The 18,192-nt window shown below is 35.3% G+C and overlaps 1 protein-coding gene across 1 annotated transcript in view; it reads right to left on the bottom strand.

Annotated features, from left to right (window-relative positions):
* The window catches only part of ITFG1 (integrin alpha FG-GAP repeat containing 1), a 308,702-nt gene that overhangs the window by 141,843 nt on the left and 148,667 nt on the right, over nucleotides 1-18,192 (bottom strand). Inside the window, exons 9-10 of the mRNA XM_032157265.2 lie at nucleotides 13,975-14,069; nucleotides 11,486-11,658 (exon numbers count right to left, since the gene is read on the bottom strand). Coding sequence (XP_032013156.1) covers nucleotides 11,486-11,658; nucleotides 13,975-14,069 — 268 coding nt within the window. The remainder of the gene's footprint in view (nucleotides 1-11,485; nucleotides 11,659-13,974; nucleotides 14,070-18,192) is intronic.

Raw genomic sequence — 18,192 nt, 5'->3', positions numbered from 1 at the left:
GTGGCTTGGGTTCCATAGCCTAGCAGGCGGTAGTGAGACCTGCTTTGCTCTCATGCTCTCAACCTAGTGGGATACCATCCTATGGCCTGCCACTGGCATCAAGCTGAGGCAGCCAGCCAAATCACAAGCAGTTTTTCTTTGGACTGCAATATAGCCCCAGGCCATAAAATTGTGGCTCCCAGGTGAAACCCCTCCCAGCCCAATTCCAGGATGGGGAGGTTCCCGAATCCCATACCCTTGGCTGGGGCCAATGCCACATCTGCTTATCAGTTCTGGCCTGGTTCCCGGGACTGTGCATAGTCTGCTAAAGGGTAGGATCAAGAGTGGTATCTTATGGTGGCCACTCATGTTTCAGAAAGGGCATCGGATGTTCTTTCCCTGGAGTAGTTCCTTCTCATAGTCTCCTGGCTATTCCCTAAGTTAGATTCAGGACTTGAGAGGGACATGGTACTCTCCTATGATCTGGATTGTATGATTCCCCAGTGGGAAAGTGGACTGCAGAAAGAGTCTCATTCACCTTTTCCTGTATTGGGGAATCACTCCCAGTTCCTGGCCCACCCTGGTCAAATAGGCTTCCTGTTTTCCTTCTGCTTCCTATTGTTTTCTTGTTGCTTTTCTGTTGACTTCCTCATGTTCCTTCTTGGAAAATGTATTCTAAGTGTAAGTCTACATGCTATTTTACTCTTTGAAGTATGAGGTGTGCTTGAAATGCTTCTAGTCAGCCATCCCTACCACTTGGTCACAAGGGTGTGTTGGAGACCTCTGACATGAATGGCTGAGAGAAGGTCCAGTTCTTCACACCCCTGAGGGCAGCAGGTAAGGGAAGAAGGATAAGGTCCCTGGGCAAAGAAAGACCTGGAGGAACTGGAGACTATTCCACCTTTCCTAGAGTGACAGTTCTGAATTCCAGTGACTGTTACTTGGTGGTAAAATGATGTGTTTGGATAGCCATGGAGGCAAAAGCTCACAGCTGAAGGGCCGCCGTCTATGCATCTCCAAGATTTTAACAATAAATTTGGCTTTAATGATTCTTGTAATATACATTAAAATAGAAGGCAGATGTCTTAAAGAGTTTAATATAAAAAAGATATCTTGAAACACTTGATAGAATTCTGAATACAGAATGTTAGTGTTGGTACCGAGTACCGAATTTCAGTTATATTCAGATTCTAGCATAACGCTCCTTTGTAAGTATAGACAAATTATTGAATAAATACATAGCACAGTAAAAAAGATTATGCAATGAACTGGATCTACTTCTAATTGAGTGATCCACTCAATTCTACTGCTAAGTGAGTGATCTTAGATAAATCGCTTAAGTTCTCTGTGCCCTAATTAATTCATAAATAAGTAGACTATGTGATTTTATATTTCCTTTCAGCCCTAAAAGCCCAGGAGTATAATTTTTAAAAAGTGTTGAAACACAGAAATCTATGTGCCTTAATAAAAGTAAATAGCATTCATGACTAGAGAGATTTACTAAAAGACAAATGAGAATAAAACACACAGATCAGTGAACAAAACAACCACCATTAGACAATCCTCCTTCCCATAGGAACAAAGTCAAGATGATTCTTGGTGCAGATTTTCACTGAGAGACAATGGACTAAAAACTAGAGAAAATGTAAATTAATATATTATAATATAAAAAGGTCAAACCTGCAAGTGCCTTATTGAGTCTGTGCTGATTTAGAGTAAACATGAATTCTATTTCAAACTGGCAGTATTTCCAATTTTTCTTTTCCTTTTCTTTTCTTTTTTTTTTTTTTGAGATGGAGTCTCACTCTGTCACCCGGGCTGGAGTGCAATGGCACAATTCAGCTCACTGCAACCTCCGTCTTCCAGGTTCCAGCAATTCTCCTGCCTCAGCCTCCCGAGTAGGTGGGACTACAGGCGCCCGCCACCATGCCGGCTAATTTTTGCATTTTTAGTAGAGGCAAGGGTTCACCATGTTTGGCCAGGCTGGTCTTGAACTCCTGACCTCAAGTGATCCGTCCACCTCAGCCTCCCAAAGTCCTGGGATTACAGGCGTGAGCCATCGTGCCCAGCTATTTCCAATTTTTTCTAGCTAAATATTTCATGACTGACAAATGATAATAATATAGGGAATGCCTGATTTGACAGAGTATCAATTATAAAATGATTTCATCTATATCTGGTGCTTATTTCCAACAACCTATTCAAAAATCCTACTTAAAATTTTGTTTAACAGGACTCATTTTATTGGTTGATCAAAATCAACCAGGTTTTTTATTGTTAGACTATAGTATTGGATAAACTCAAGACTTGGCCCACTAACTCACTTCATTAGGTATTTTCTCATGGATGCCAGATACTGAAGAGGCAGCCAGCCATATAGATGTGACCTTGTCTAGTTTCCCCAATGAGTCTTCAAAAAAAAAAAATCTTACGAGGTTTCTGATTATAAAAGCAATGCTATGGTGTAGTAAATTTGAAAAGAAGCACAAGAAAAAATAAATAAGTACCTGCTACTAAAACAGAGAGGGAATTATTCTGGTTCTTTAAGACTCCTGCTCTCGAGGAACTTGTATTTGCTTTTTTTCTATTAATGGAAGGGTTACCAGTCACTTTTAATAGTTAAAATTTGTATTCATATTTAAAAGGCTAGAGAAATTTGTCTTTTAAAATAAGTCATAAGCACTGCTCCCAAATACTTCAGTTAAAAGAAGCCCTGCTGAGGAAAAGACCTCTTCTTTAGGTATGACATTTTTGGTATTTTTTTTTTAGCAATGTTAACAACTAATACATAGTATATTTAAATGATTATACTATGTCCAAGATCTTAATGCTGCAATCACCAGACACAGGCAATTTAAACATTGTGAAAACTTACTTTGTGGGATTAAAAAGCTGTTAACCAAGAAATTAAAGACAAATAAAGCCTAATTTAATGGAACACCCCATACTTTCCTCTCTCATTTACACTCTTATTTTGACAACTTCTCCGTAATGCACCAGAAGTATATGCTTCATTTCACAGATGCAGAAATTATGACACTAAGCCAGGCCTTTAAAGCAAATCTTTTTATATCAAATCTAATTCTCATGCCACTGTGCCACGTTGCCTTGCTACCTGACTTACATTTGTTATGTTTGCACATTGGTATGAAGAAAACATTTAGATCAGTCTGAACTAAGCTTCTTCTCTGCAAAAACAGAGACGAGGTCTTGATATTCTATTTAGATCTAGTGACAAATATATGAAGAAAAATAGACGATAGGCTGGGCACGGTAGCTCACACCTGTAATCACAGCACTGTGGGAGGCTGAGGTGGGTGGATCACAAGGTCAAGAGATCGAGACCATCCTGGCGAACATGGTGAAACCCCGTCTCTACTAAAAATACAAAAAATTAACCGGGCATGGTGGTGGGTGCCTGTAGTCCTAGGTACTCGGGAGGCTGAGGCAGGAGAATGGCGTGAACCCAGGAGACGGAGCTTGCAGTGAGCCGAGATTGCACCACTGCACTCCAGCCTGGATGACAGAGCGAGACTCCGTCTCAAAAAAAAAGACAATAATGCTGATTTATATTTTCCTTTTACATTCTTTCTGTACAGTATATATTCTTTATTTCTGTCTTTGCTTATGAAGAAAGTGAGAAAAGGTGATGGGCTTATGTAAAGAGATGTATCTTGCTACCAAAGACTTACTATGTGCTTCAAAAACTCACATACACAACATTGAGAACAGTCACCCAATATAGCACTTAATCTATCAGCCTTAGGGGGAAAAGGTTGTAAAGTGAGGATCCGGAAAGATTTGGACATTTTAAGTTACTTCTGGAAATCTACAGAAATACACTTCCTGCTGAAACCTTTTAATTCTCCCTTTTAGTGTTACCCATTTTCTTTTTCCTTTTATTTCCTTAGAGACAAGGTCTGACTCTGTCACCCAGGCTGGAATGCAGTGGTGTAATTATAGCTCACTGCAGCCTTCAATTCCTAGGCTCAGGCGATCCTCCTACTCAGGCCTCCTGAGTGCTTAGGAATACAGGTGCCTGCCACCATGCCTAGCTAATTTACTTCATTTTATTTTTTATAGAGATGGGGTCCCACTATGTTGCCCAGGCTGGTGTTGAACTTCCGGGCTCAAGTGATCCTCTCACCTTGGCCTCTGAAAGTGCTAGAATTACAGACTTGAGCCACCACACCTGGCCTGTTAATAATTTTCCGTTGCAAGTTTTCAACTGATTTTATCTTTACTTAAATTAGTCTGATTGGACTAAGTCACTGGGATTTGGAAAAAAAAAATTCTTAGATTGATACATTTTAACTTACATGTTTTAAATGTTCTGAAACATAAATAAAGAACCCTTTGGGATTTATAGTTGTAGAAAAAGAATAGAAATGAAATAGCCATCAGTTCTTTCCATATCAATAATCTGTGTAGTCTACAGTTGGTAGGAGGTTACCTAGCTGTCACAGATCTCTTGGAATTAATGTCATTGCTCACGTTGTGCCAGTCTAGCTTAATTATAGGTTTCTTAGTTAAGCTTAAGAGGGAAAGGGAAAGGAATGGTATTTCAATCTTCACAAGGAACTTTCAGGGTAGGTATAACCACCTTCATTTTATAAATTTACAGATACATAGACAGGTCAAGTAAGTGATGAAAGGAAACAGGAGTATAAGTGGCAGCACTGGCATTTCAACTGAGATCCAAAGTACATGATCTTTATTTAATTCTCTTATCCAAAGGTACATTTAACAATAAACTTTTCAGTTAACTGTATGTGAGAGATGATGTAGTGCATGTGTTTCACAATGCATGCTGACCTGAATTCCTTTGAGCATAAATGTTGTCTGTACATTTGTTTCTCCATTTGTGTTTTATTTCTCCTGTTATTAATATATGTGACTGAAAGTATATATATAACAAGAGAGGCCTGAATCTAAGTCTTGTCCTATTCACAGACTATTAGGAGAGGGATTTTCCATCTTGTCATCCTGGTGATTCCACATGATAACCACTAGTCTGATTCATACAGATGGTTAAGATTTACCAAAAAAAGTGCAAAATCTTCCATGTCACTCTTCTTTTGAAGAGGACTGCTACTATTCCTTAGGAGTCATAAAACTTTGTGGCCACTATTCTTGTAAAAAAGCTGATTGATATTAAATAAAATGGATTTAAGTATATTATCTCAGAATGGCATTCTCCTTTCCCAGCACTGCCCTATGAAATACAAAAGTTAACTGTATATGTTGATGATTCAACAGCTAAAACGCTTACTTTACTTTATCATAGTATAATTTTATGTAAAAACAAATTTAGTAGTGCACTCATCAGTGCACTTCATGGACATCATGGAAAATGATGAAATTTATCTTGGTACCACTAGTATATAAGTAATGAAATTTACCAACATAATCTGTCTGGAAAGACAAGTATATACACTCACATATCATTTACTACTCTCCCTCTGCAATTAATGATGTGCTGTCTTATACATATAAACTGCTTGGAAAATGATACTTCTGACCCACTGTCAGTAAGTAATATTTTCTGGGTTGCTTTCACAGTGGTGACTAGTACTTTGTAGTGAGTAAATTTCATTTCTGTCTTGTTCACTTCTATAATCAGGTAGTTATTGAGCTGAACAAAGACATTTTTCCAGAACACAGCACAAAAGATACAAGTTAAAAAATGTGAGGGTATCGGGAGAGAGACCAGGAGGGCAGACCTACAACTTCCCTCATGTGTTCTAATATGAGCTTTAGAAACAAATTAACAAAGAAAAAAAAAACCTAAGAGAATGAAACAGAAGACAAAAATAACAAATAGAAATTTACAGGAGTCACAATTCAACTCCACATAGTAACATTTCAAACTACTATGCATAAAGTACAAATCTAATATCTTAGAGAGAACATAAGAGGTTACCTGCAATGAACAATCAGATTATCACCAGACTTGACTAGCAAAAGTGAATATCAGAATTTAATGGTGAAGTGTTTTTAAGGATATGAAGTAAAATAATCTTGAATCTAGAATCCTATACTCAGCCAAGTTAGCAATTCAGGCTGGGGGAAAACAAAGAAAATTTCAGACATGCAAAATTTCAGAAAGAGGCTGCATACTCTCCCAGATAGAATTACTTGATAATGTGTCCAGAAAAATGGAAACTGAAGACAGAATGAAAGATATAATATTCAATGGAGATCAGAGAAATCAGTAAACCCTGTAGCTAAGTGTAAATAACTGTAGCAATAAAACATGAAAATCATTCCATCAGTTGATAATACCACTGAACGAGAATTGGGGTGGGGAGAGAGAGAACTAGAAGTGTCCTAAAATACTTGCCTTACATATTAACTCCAGTAGTTCATTAAAGGTAAAATTTAAGTATAGGTATTAATATTTAATAACCACAATGACAAAAATAAAAATTTTAATATGTTAACCACCTTAGGAACTATAAAAGGAAGAAAATGTTGAATAATCCAACAAAAGGCAGAAAATAAAATAAAAATAAAGATTTAAATAACATACTTAACTAGAATGATATTTCAGATAACCATTGACTGAGCTATTAAACTACCAGAAACATTTCAACAAGTTTCTAAAAGTATTGCACAAGCCACATTTATATTTGCAATGCCATATTAAAAGCATAAAAAATGAAGAGATAGACTAAAATCCAAAAAACCACCATAAAAACAACTTCCCAAACATATTTATGTGAACCCTTTAAAATACCTTTCTAAATAATTCTGTGTATATGCAAAATTTTAAATAAAAAAGAACAATGAAACCACTTATTATCAAAATATATGACCTGAAGCCAAGCTCACAATATTTAGTCTTAAAAGCACTTAATAGAAAACAAGAGTAAACATGTATTAGCTTAGTATTCAATGAAATAATGTAAAAAATAAAAATAAAAAACTTGAAAGCAAAACAGGAAAAAATGTAAAAATAAACATAAAGAAAATATTTATAGAATTCATCTTACTAAAAATAAAGGTGATTCTTTGAACCTCTACAATACTAACAAAAACACAGACATGACTGAAATAATAAAACGGAGAAAGAGGCTGGGGGCAGTGGCTCACACCTGTAATCCCAGCACTTTGGGAGGCCTAGGCGGGTGGATCATAAGGTCAGGAGATCGAGACCATCCTGGCGAACATGGTGAAACCCCGTCTCTACTAAAAATACAAAAAATTAGCCAGGCATGGTGGCGGGCGCCTGTAGTCCCAGCTATTCGGGAGGCTGAGGCAGGAGAATGGCGTGAGCCTGGGAGGCGGAGCTTGCAGTGTGTCGAGATCGCACCACTGCACTCCAGCCTGGGCGACAGAGCAAGACTCCATCTCAAAAAAAAAAAACAAAAACAAAAACAAAAAAGAAATCTTTATCAAGTCTGATGAAAGAAATTAAAAAGGCAAATAATACTAAAAACATGAAGGAGTCGTATCTAAAGACTTAAAGAAAATTTAAAAATTATAAAGGAGTGCAACTTTATACCTATAAATTTAGTAAGGGTATTTATTAATACTTTAATTAAAAATTGATTGCTGATAAAGTAAATAATGTGTAATACATCTTTTAATATATCTCCATTGGAATTAATGGTAGAATTAATTCTCACTGTCTACAGAGGTTTCTTCCCTCAGAACTAATTAGTGGAGTTCTTTCTCCATTTTATTATGGGACTAAGAATTTTAGTATGGGATTCATTATAGCAGATGAATAGGCAATATTATTGAAAGAAAATTTTTTGATCTTTACAAATTCCAACTAATGAAGTTAGAGTTGGTTGAGTGAAGGCTAGCCAACATAGCAATATGAGGTCTTCTTCAATAATGAGACAGAATGAATTTACATCCAGGACAATATTTCTTTCTTCTTTTAACATTTATAATTTCAACTTTTATTTTAGATTCACAGGGTACATGTGCAAATTTATTATGTGGTTATACTGCATGGTACTGAGTTTTGGGGTGTGACTGATCCCATCACCCAGGTACTGAGCACAGTACCCAACTGTTAGTTTTTCAACTCTTGATCTCCTTCCTCTCTTCCCTCTCTAGTAGTTCCCAGTGTCTACTGTTGGAATTTTTATGTCTATGAGTATGCACTGTTTAGCTCCCACTTATTAGTGAGAACATGCAGTGTTTGATTTTCTGTGCCTGTGTTAATTCGCTTAGGAAAATGGCCTCTAGCTGCATCCATGTTGCTGTAAAATACATGATTTTGTTATTTTTCATGGCTGCATGGTATTCCATAATGTATTCATACCATATTTTAAAAAATCCAATCCACTATTGATGGGCACCTACATTGATTCCATGTCTCTGCTATTGCGAATAGTGCCGCAATGAACATACATGCGCATGTGTCTTTTTGGTAAAACAGTTTATTTTCCTTTGGGTACATACCCAGTAATGGGATTGCTGGGTTGAATGGCAGTTCTAAGTTCTTGGAAAAATCTCCAAACTGCTTTCCACAGTGGCTTGACTAATCCAGATTCCCACTAACAGTGTATAAATGTTCCCTTTTCTCTGCAGCTTCACCGGCATCTCTACTTTGTAGAGAACATGAAAAAGAATAGTGGCTAGAAACGTTCCCACAGATGTAGGCCTTTGTACTATCAACCTCCATGCCTTTTGAAAAAGTAGAACATCTGCAACATAATGTAACCTTTCATTGATGACTCAGGGTCATTAATGTAAAGCTAAATTATTGTATAAAGCTGAGGATGCTGATGAAAATGCAGATTATAACTGAATTAGGAATTCCAACTTACTAGCTGTATGATATGGATAAGTTGTCTGATTTATCTCAGACTATTTTCATATTTGTAAAATAAAGATAATAACCAACCCATGAAAAATGATGGTAAAGTAATACAAACTAAAATTATGTTATAAACAAAAGCCATTTTCTTCCCAGCATTAACTAACAGGCAATATATTACATTTGGCCATTTACAGATTTACTTGCCATTTAATAGGCTTCGGATGTTCTCAGGGCTGATACTCAGACTTCTGAGTGTGCTTCTTTGCTGCCAAAAACTTTTTTTATTTTTAGCTACTTCTAGGCTTGGAACTCTGGTAAGAGCCCAGTGGAAGCTCAGGTTTTGCTATCCAGTTTCATCCGTGACTTGCAATATATTAGTAACAATAAAACTCTTCTTAAATATGTCAACATTTTGACTGTATCATACAAAGGTGATAGGAATAGTCAGAATGAGGACTAGGAGTCACACTCTTAAACACAGTCACTAGATTAAATTCTCAAAAGAAGGAAGAAATATTCACTCTATGTGCTTGACATAATGATACATTATTAACATAACTTCTTTTTTTTTTTTTTTTTGAGATGGCGTCTTGCTCTGTCACCCAGGCTGGAGTGCAATGGTGTGATCTTGGCTCACTGCAACCTCTGCCTCCTGGGTTCAAGCGATTCTCCTGCCTCAGCCTCCCGAGTAGCTGGGACTACAGGCGCCCGCCACCACGCCCACCCAATTTTTATATTTTTAATAGATATGGGGTTTCACCATGTTGGCCAGGATGGTCTCCTCCATCTCTTGACCTCATGATCCACCTGCCTCAGCTTCCGAAAGTGCTGGGATTACAGGCGTGAGCCACCGCGCCTGGCCTATTAACATAACTTCTGTAGCACCAGTGTTAATTAAACATTTACTTATTACTAGGAAATCACAATCTGTCTTTGAATTTTAGAAAATGATCTAACAAGGTCTAGAACATTAATTTTCATATGATTTGTCAAATTTTCTTACAGAAATGTAACAGCAACTCTAAATAATATTTATATTTAATTTAAAGTTAGGGCTACTTCTCATCTGTGATGGAATGAACACTGAGATGAACTGAAATCTATCTTCAATTCTCATCCATCTTAAAAGAACAGAAAAGAAATAACTGAGTTTTACACAACTGCTTTTATAATGGTATTAAGACTTTCATAAAAAAGTACAACTGCCTTTAGTACTTATTTTTCCCGCAGAGCTAAAGTGTTCACTGCTGAGTTAGCAGTTGATACCATCTTATGGCTGAATGGCAAAGGAATTGTTAACAAAAACACTGTTGATAAAGAACTTTTATAGTAAAATATAAATTATTTAGATATTCTAAGGATGAGTAATCACAGGATTAAATGAATTTAAAATGTAATTTCTTATTCTTCTGAATAGAGCCAATGTCTAAAATAAAGTAATTTTACAGTTCTTTGTTTTTATGTGCCACTATGCTTTTAAAAGGAATAACACTCACGTTCCATTCAGAAGTTTGTTTTGGCTATATCAGATCTGTTTCACACACACAGGTTACAAGTATACATTAAACTCTGCATAACAGAGCACCCTGATCATGTCCTTGGAAAACTCTACAAACACGACGCAAAGACATTATAATTTCAAACCAACGTGCTTAGGAAAGTTAACGTACAGACTTTCCATACTTTTCTATAAATAGGGACACTCACTAATGATAAATATTTCTCTAAATATCAGATTTCAGGACAACACTGTTTGGAGTTAAAAGCAGTAATAGGTCTGACTTTTTCTGGAGAAGTTGTTTTATATCATGAGCCTGGTTCTGAATATGGAGCCGAATCATTAGTAATTCCAGCGTCAACAAATAATTAATGCTCAGAAAAATAATGTAAAAGGAAAGAAAGAATAAGGGCCAAGGAATATAATTAATTGTGAGATGAATAAAACGATAAGGTATTAAAATTTAGGAATAGTCATATTTATGGCATCTGTCAGGATTCAAGCTAATTATGAGTTTAACTATATTGGTTTATCTACTGGTGCTTCTATTTCAAAAATTAAAGTAATCGCAGGATTAAAAGTCACTGCTAATGCAATACTCACAGTTGACATATACAAAAAGTATCAACAGTCATGGTGGAATTTCCAGTGTCATTACAAAACAAGCAACAATAATGTAACAACATTTACTAAATGTAAAATCAGTATGCCGAGTATCTTTCTAAGTGGTTCATTTACTTTCACCTTATTTAATCTTTACTATAACTCCATGACAGAGATACAATTATTACACTTACTTCACACATGAAGAGTTTGAGTAATATGACCAAGGTCACACAGATGGTAAGTGGTTGGACTGAGATCAAAGCCTAGAGTCAGTTCTTAACCACCAGTGTCTTCGGTCTCAAAATATAATTGGGTCATTTGCCTATAACAACTTTTGACCTTTTAAAGATTAAGTTTTATTGAGTGAAATATAACTTTTTACTTTAGACTGAATGTTCATTTTTGTTTTACAGATAATGAATCTGTGAGAAAAAAAACAAAACAACTAAGCAGTTGTGAGAAGTGCAGGGACCAAATTAAAAAACAAGAACTGAGCTCATCGTGTTCCTTATTTAAGAGATTGTAACATATTTAGGTACTATTCAGTTGCAAAATACCATGGTTTGCAAATATTTCTCACATAGTTTACAAATATTTCTCACTTGATTTAATTTCCTTACCTTCCAGATGTGTTCTTTAGTATGACCAGAGCGTCTGGATAGCCATCCATATTGTAGTCTCCAATATGAAGGGTAATTGGAATTGGTATTTCAGTTGGTTGCTGTTCATCCACAAATGGCACAAAGCCCCAGAGTGTGCCCTTATTGCTGAAATCTTGTAGGACTGGAACCCACTATGGATTAAGAGAAAAAGATCAGACTTTATAGTTATTTTATAAAAAAATTTATAATTTACAAAACAAACGATCCATTAAGTTTTCAAGATAAGCATTATTTTACTTAACTTCTTTATCTCTACAATATGGGAGTATCATAATTTACTTTGATGAATAGGTGACACTCTGGAAAGAAAAAAGTACCTTCCCTTAGAATTTATCCTAGTCATTTTTGTCTGAACTGGCACAGAAAGCCTTAGAAAGTTTTTCACAATATCACATGAATCTTAGGATTGAACTGATATTAATACACATCTAGTCAGATTACATAATTTAAAACTGTGTCACATAGACACACTCAAATGAATATTTAAAAAAAACTAGAGCAAGCTGCAATATCATCTAATACTGACGTCCTTTTGAGAGGACCAACTTAGGAGGAAAGTTAGAACATGACAGAGACCCTGTTGTTCATTCTGCTGCTGTGCCTCTTACACATGCAGATGACTTCAATCATTACCTTCCAGTTGAGCAGCTCCTGAGGCTTTCCAGACACCAGGCCTGACAGACTTCATCAGTAACTGACAGGCACTTCTCAGCCAAGAAGAATGAGCTCTGTCACTAAAACGGCCGGAAGCTACATTTTTAGTAAATTCCTTTATTTCTATATTAATGGCCATGAAGGGAGCAGAAAGAGAACAGAAAGCTCATTTGAAAATGAGCTTTGGAAATCCCTTTCTCTTCAGATAACATAAATCTTCACTTTTTAATAACTAGAAATCTGAAGAGTGGAAATCGTGCCATTAAAGTTATAGTTGTGCCCACAATTTGCTGAGTACAAATGCTGGCACATAACCTGAAGATGTCCGAGTAGAAGCAGGCACAGCTGACTTGAGATGGCAGGAGGCCAAACATGCCTAGAGATTCCTTTCCTTTCCTTCTAAGCAGGTGACTCATTTATATGGCTGCAAGTCAAATTATATTAAAGACGGTTTCTTGAAGAGGGGTTAATAAACAGGGTATCTCCAACAATTTATGTATTTTCCAAAGAAAGTATAATTTACCAGGGAAAAAGGAAACTTGGTAAAGACATATTTACAGAAAATGAGTTTTTTAAAAAAATTGGTATGCATCTTTAATAATTTTTCAATCTTTAAGCAAAACAGTATTATTTTACATATCATTAAAATGTTTCAATGGTTTCACTTGGTTTTTAAAAAATTGTTGGGTTTTATTTCAGCAGATGAGAATTTCACAAAATGCTACGTTATCACAAATTTCTGAAGAGGCTGACAGGTTATTAATGAGGATAAACCACATTGAATAAAGTATTCCTGTTAAGGTAAATGTATTAAGGCCTAAAAAGTAAAAAGATTTTTCAGTATCAATATGACACTGATAATAGTCACCAAAGAACTGTGACATTTATCTTGCCAGAGAGAGATGACCGTATAATTTGAAAATATTCTTACAGTAGTCTGTCAATAGGCAATAATTACTAGGATTACTAATAATTATGAACCAATGATTAAGTGTTACTTGACCTAAAGTTTTAAGTGATTCAAAACCTTAAAAAAAGTTCAAGATAAAACTTACAGGTATAACAGTTAAATGCTTTCATTTATTTTATTTTTACGGCTAGTAAAATGAAGCTTTGCAGGTGGAGAAGAAACAAGGAAATCTGTAACTGGCTGTGTTCACGTACCACTACTGTACTCAGACTGGCCAGTTAAATGCTTTTAGAATGCTGACTGTGTGAAGATTTGTTTTCACATAAAATATGATGCTCCTTTTCCATAAGGGCTATAAAAGTCAATATGTTATTCTATCATTTATTACCCTCCAAAAGAAACATTAATTCTAATGTGATTGTTATAACCTATCATTCTCATATTAATCCTCCACTGTGACTGTCAGATTCTAAATTGCTTACCTACAAGCTACAGGTAAAAGTCAGCATGAGATAATAAAATAGGTTTAGATAACACAAATAAAAACAAGATCAGTTTCGAAAATAGATACAACGTTCTTCTACGTAACCTTTTATTATAGTGTGTTTTGCCATATTCCTGGCATATAAAAAGCTAAAAGATCATTTAATTATAGTATCCAAAATGGGTTTTCTTCACTAGAAATAATTATAACAATGCTTTTCCCTCAACAAATTAAAAAATAATATATTTAAATGCATTTCATTAAGTTAAAATGAGGAAGTCGGTAACTTAATTTTGGGATTCCCTCTGTTCTGATTCTACAGGGATCTTTTCTAACCTTAGAAGATTTTTTTCCAAGCACATAAAAAAAAAGTTTACATTAAAAAACAACTTGATATACCTGCTTCGTCCCAGATCTCACTAAGTAGATGGTACTCTTTTGGCAATTTTTATCTTCGCAGCCTGGCAGTAAATGATCCATGTGTCCATCTCCATCTGCCAAAAGAAACTTCAAGAGTCCATTAATAGTCACAAAATAAAGTGTTCTTGTATGGTATATTAAATTTACTATTTGTTCAAAGTCTACATCAATCTGGATAAAACAGAAGAATTTGACACATGGCTTCAAAATGAATATGATTTTATTTAAAAAATTACTCTGGCCCTTGCAACTGATTATCTGGACTGTGTCTTGTTCTAAATTGCACACTTCTGTGTGGTTAAGTATTTCTATAGGAGGGAGGGGGGCAAGGGCTGAAAAACTATTGGGTTCTATGCTATCTGGGTGATGGGATCAGTCATACCCCAACCCATGTAACAACTCTACACATGGACTCCTTGAATTTAAAATAAAAGTTGAAATTATAAAAAGGAAAATGTATAGTGTTGGTAAGAGACCCCATTTCAGCCTGTAATGTTAAAACCATAATTTTTTAAAATGTAGCTTTGACTTATTTACATAATTATCACTGCTGCCATAGAAGAGAAAAATAAGCATATCAACAGTAGTCCATTATTATACAGAGTATTTTAAATGTGAGACTCTTATCTTTACACATACATAAGAGCCTTTATTCTGGATGAACTTCGATCCAAGAGTTATAAAGCTCTCAACACTCTGGCTTCTTAAAAGCACCAATAAATTTTTATCAATGAAAAAGCAAATGAAAGGAATATAGATATCCTGTCCAAGTGACTGCTTTTTACAAAGCTGCACAGTATTCTGCTAAGGCCTATAGAGGTGAGGTTATGAAGGAAGTTAGTAAGTTACTGATGCTACTGAAGTGTCAGCTCCTCTAGTGCTCTCTCCCATCTAATGTCCCCGCTACCTGATGGGGTTTACAGATTTTGATGTCCCAGAGTTAAGTCTCTTCATGTGGACATTCACAATGCACAGTCACTTAGTTTTTTAATTTGGGGACTGATTTTGTATTGCTTTAATTACTGATTTATTGCTATTGTTTATTATATTATTTAACTTGTGCCTGAGGTAGTATATACACTTGGAAGAAAATAAAAGGATTATTAATACAGAAATACATTTCATTGTATATTTAGTGAAGCATACTTACGTATTGAGAGCTATGTAATTATCAAAAGCCTATCAAGTCTCCAATAATGTATTCAAAAGGAAAAAAAAGAATTTTAGGCTGAGTGGAATTAAAATCTAGGCAATGGAAACTGACTTCAGCATGGAAAAGTAAAAATGCACAACAAAGTAAAAAACGAATTTCTTTCATTTAATGTCATGATTTGATTACTTAGGATCCTCATGATTAATAACATTTATGATGATAAACCCTGCCTTAGAGGAGTGCAACATCAAATACAATAGTTGAATTAATAATAAAACATGTAGAGAACATCTGTAATCTGGCAATATATAGATTTGGACTACTGAGAATTAAATAGGTTGAAAGATGAAGATGCAATTCTAGGCAGGAATACTTGAAAAGGAGAAGGTTTTTCAAGGAGATAAACATATATCATGGCTTAAAAAAAAAAAAGGTAAGAGAGCTAGCCAAGTAAGAAAGAACTAATACAAAAATGTGATTTACAAACTGGCTCGAGTGGTAACACAGACTTCATTAAGCCAAATCATTCTACTGTAAATTAATGGGAGAACAATTTGAAGAGCATTACCACGGCTTTTCCCTTAATTTTTACCCCAATGACAAAATGCTCACATTAGAATCTTATTCATACTTTACTTCTCCCCTAGTTTCTCTTTCTTCCAAGTAGTATCATATATCTCATGACTCTTTTGACAATGAATTGGCTGGTATGTTTTCAAGTGCTCTAACAACTATCTAGTAAACATATATCTAACTCGTGATAACAGCATAATCATGCATTTTAGTATAAATTATCAGTAATATTCTATAGATATGGTCACAGAAAACTAAACTCAATCACAAAATGTGTTTCTTGTGCTATTCTAAATGCTATATATATATATATTTTTTTTATTTTTTAGACAGAGTCTTGCTCTGCCGCTCAGGCTGGAGTGCAGTGGCACGATCTCAGCTCGTTGCAACCTCCCGCTCCTGGGTTCAAGCAATTCTCATGCCTCAGCCTACTGAGTAGCTGGGATTACAGGCATGTGCCACCATGCCTGGCTAATTTTTGTATGTTCAGTAGAGTCTAGGTTTTGCCATGTTGGCCAGGCTGGTCTCAAAATCCTGGCCTCAAGAGATCTGCCTGCCTTGGCCTCCTAAAGTGCTGGTATTACAGGCATGAGCCACTGCCTCTGGCCTTATTTTTAAAAAATATTTAGGTGAAATGACAGAAATGCTTTTTGAGAGTACAATTTCAAGAGTACAATTTCAAAGGAAATTTGCTCTTTTAAAGGAGAGAAGCTTTTAAATTTACATATTTCAGTTTTTTGTACTTTTTAAAAGCTTTTTTATTTGGTAGTAATTTATACTTAGTTGCAATAACAGAAATAATACAAGAAACATATGTTAAGCCTTTAACCACATTTGCCTATTGTTAACATTTTACCCCTTTTACAAAATCATTTGTATTCTTTCCCTCTTTGAAATAAATTTTTTTCTGAACCATGTATATAAGTACATACGTTAAGGTCCTTTGTCCCTAAATGTATCAGTGTGCATTCCCTAGGAGTAGGGGTATTCTCTTATATAACTACAATACAGTTAACAATTCACAGTTTACACACAAACAATGCATTTATCCAATGTGCTATCTATGTTTCAATTTTGTCCACTGACCTCTTGTCCCGTACAGCATTTTTGTCCCTGCAGCACAGGATACAGTGTAGGACTAGAACTTGCATAAAGCTGTTACTTAATAGCCTCCTTTCATCTGGAATGTTTCCATAGCCTTTCTTTGTCTTTAATTTGCATACTTTTAAAATCTCACACTACAGGAATATTTTATGTTTTAATATATGATTATGCCTGGGGAAGAAAGTACTTTTAACATGGGAAAAATCAGAGGCACAAGGCTAGGAGCTAAAATTACTTTAAGCAAATTCTCAGAGAAATAATATCTCTTTGTGAGTAGATTACAAAGAAGGGCATGCTGATGGAGATGCTAGCCTGTGAACTTGGCACAGTATTTAAAGAAGAACCGGGAAGTTATAACTTTGGATTGTCTTTTCTTTGGGACTTCAGTAAATACATATCTCAAGTTTTCTTGAAGGCCAAAATTCTTTCTCAAAAACTCAAGAGAACCTGCAACAGATGGAATAGCATTTTGATTTACTTTTATTTACAAAAACCAGTGTAAAAATCAGCCTTTTTCAGGACTGATCATCCTAAACTAACAAACACATGCTAACTTCCCTTTGATGGTAACTTTAGCCAAATTACAAATGAAATTCTTCTCTAAAACATATAAATACTTTATTGAAATAGAATTAAGGACTTAAAACTGATTTAGAGAAACCAAAACTGATTTAGAGAAAATTTTTAATTTTAAAAGCAAAACTAAAGTGTTATTGTTCTTGTCATAAAAATGGATTACAATGAATTTTTATATATAATTTTTGTTTTTAATTAAGCAGAGAACAATAAAAGATACTCATAAAAAAGGTTCACATATATCGCTTATTCTCTCAAACATTCTTAATATTTTCAGTCTAATGAAGTTAACTGACCTGTGGAATTGTTTAAGCAAATTAGAACTCATTGTTCTGGCCCCAGATTACCTTTCCAACTTTGTTAATCACAATTTCTCTAATGCAGTGGTTCTGCAGCCTCTGAATCAGCTGGGAAGTTGTTAGAAATGAGAATTCTTAGGCTCCTGCCCAGATCTAACAAATCACAATCTCAGGAGGTGGGGCCCAGCACCTTGTATGTTCGTAAGTCCTCCAGCTGACCGGATGGGGACACTCGCTCTCAGGAATCTACATTGGTCCCCCATTGAGGCCAGGGGGTGCAATAGGCATCCTACTTTTCTAATGTCTTGATCATGTTTCTTCATTTAGAATAAACTTCTTTTCTTGCTAATCAAATTATATTACCCCTTTAGGATTCTCTGTATCCCTTCCTTTTGAACACTGCTCCAGTCTCTTGGGACTCCAGGACATCTTCTACATAATCTCATGTCTTTTAGGCACGTCAGCTCACTGCAGTAATAAAACACATACCAC

Source organism: Hylobates moloch, unplaced genomic scaffold (assembly GCF_009828535.3).
Source record: "Hylobates moloch isolate HMO894 unplaced genomic scaffold, HMol_V3 SCAFFOLD_6, whole genome shotgun sequence".
Classification (NCBI taxonomy): Eukaryota; Metazoa; Chordata; class Mammalia; order Primates; family Hylobatidae; genus Hylobates; species Hylobates moloch.
This window is presented reverse-complemented; position numbering and strand designations above follow the sequence as displayed.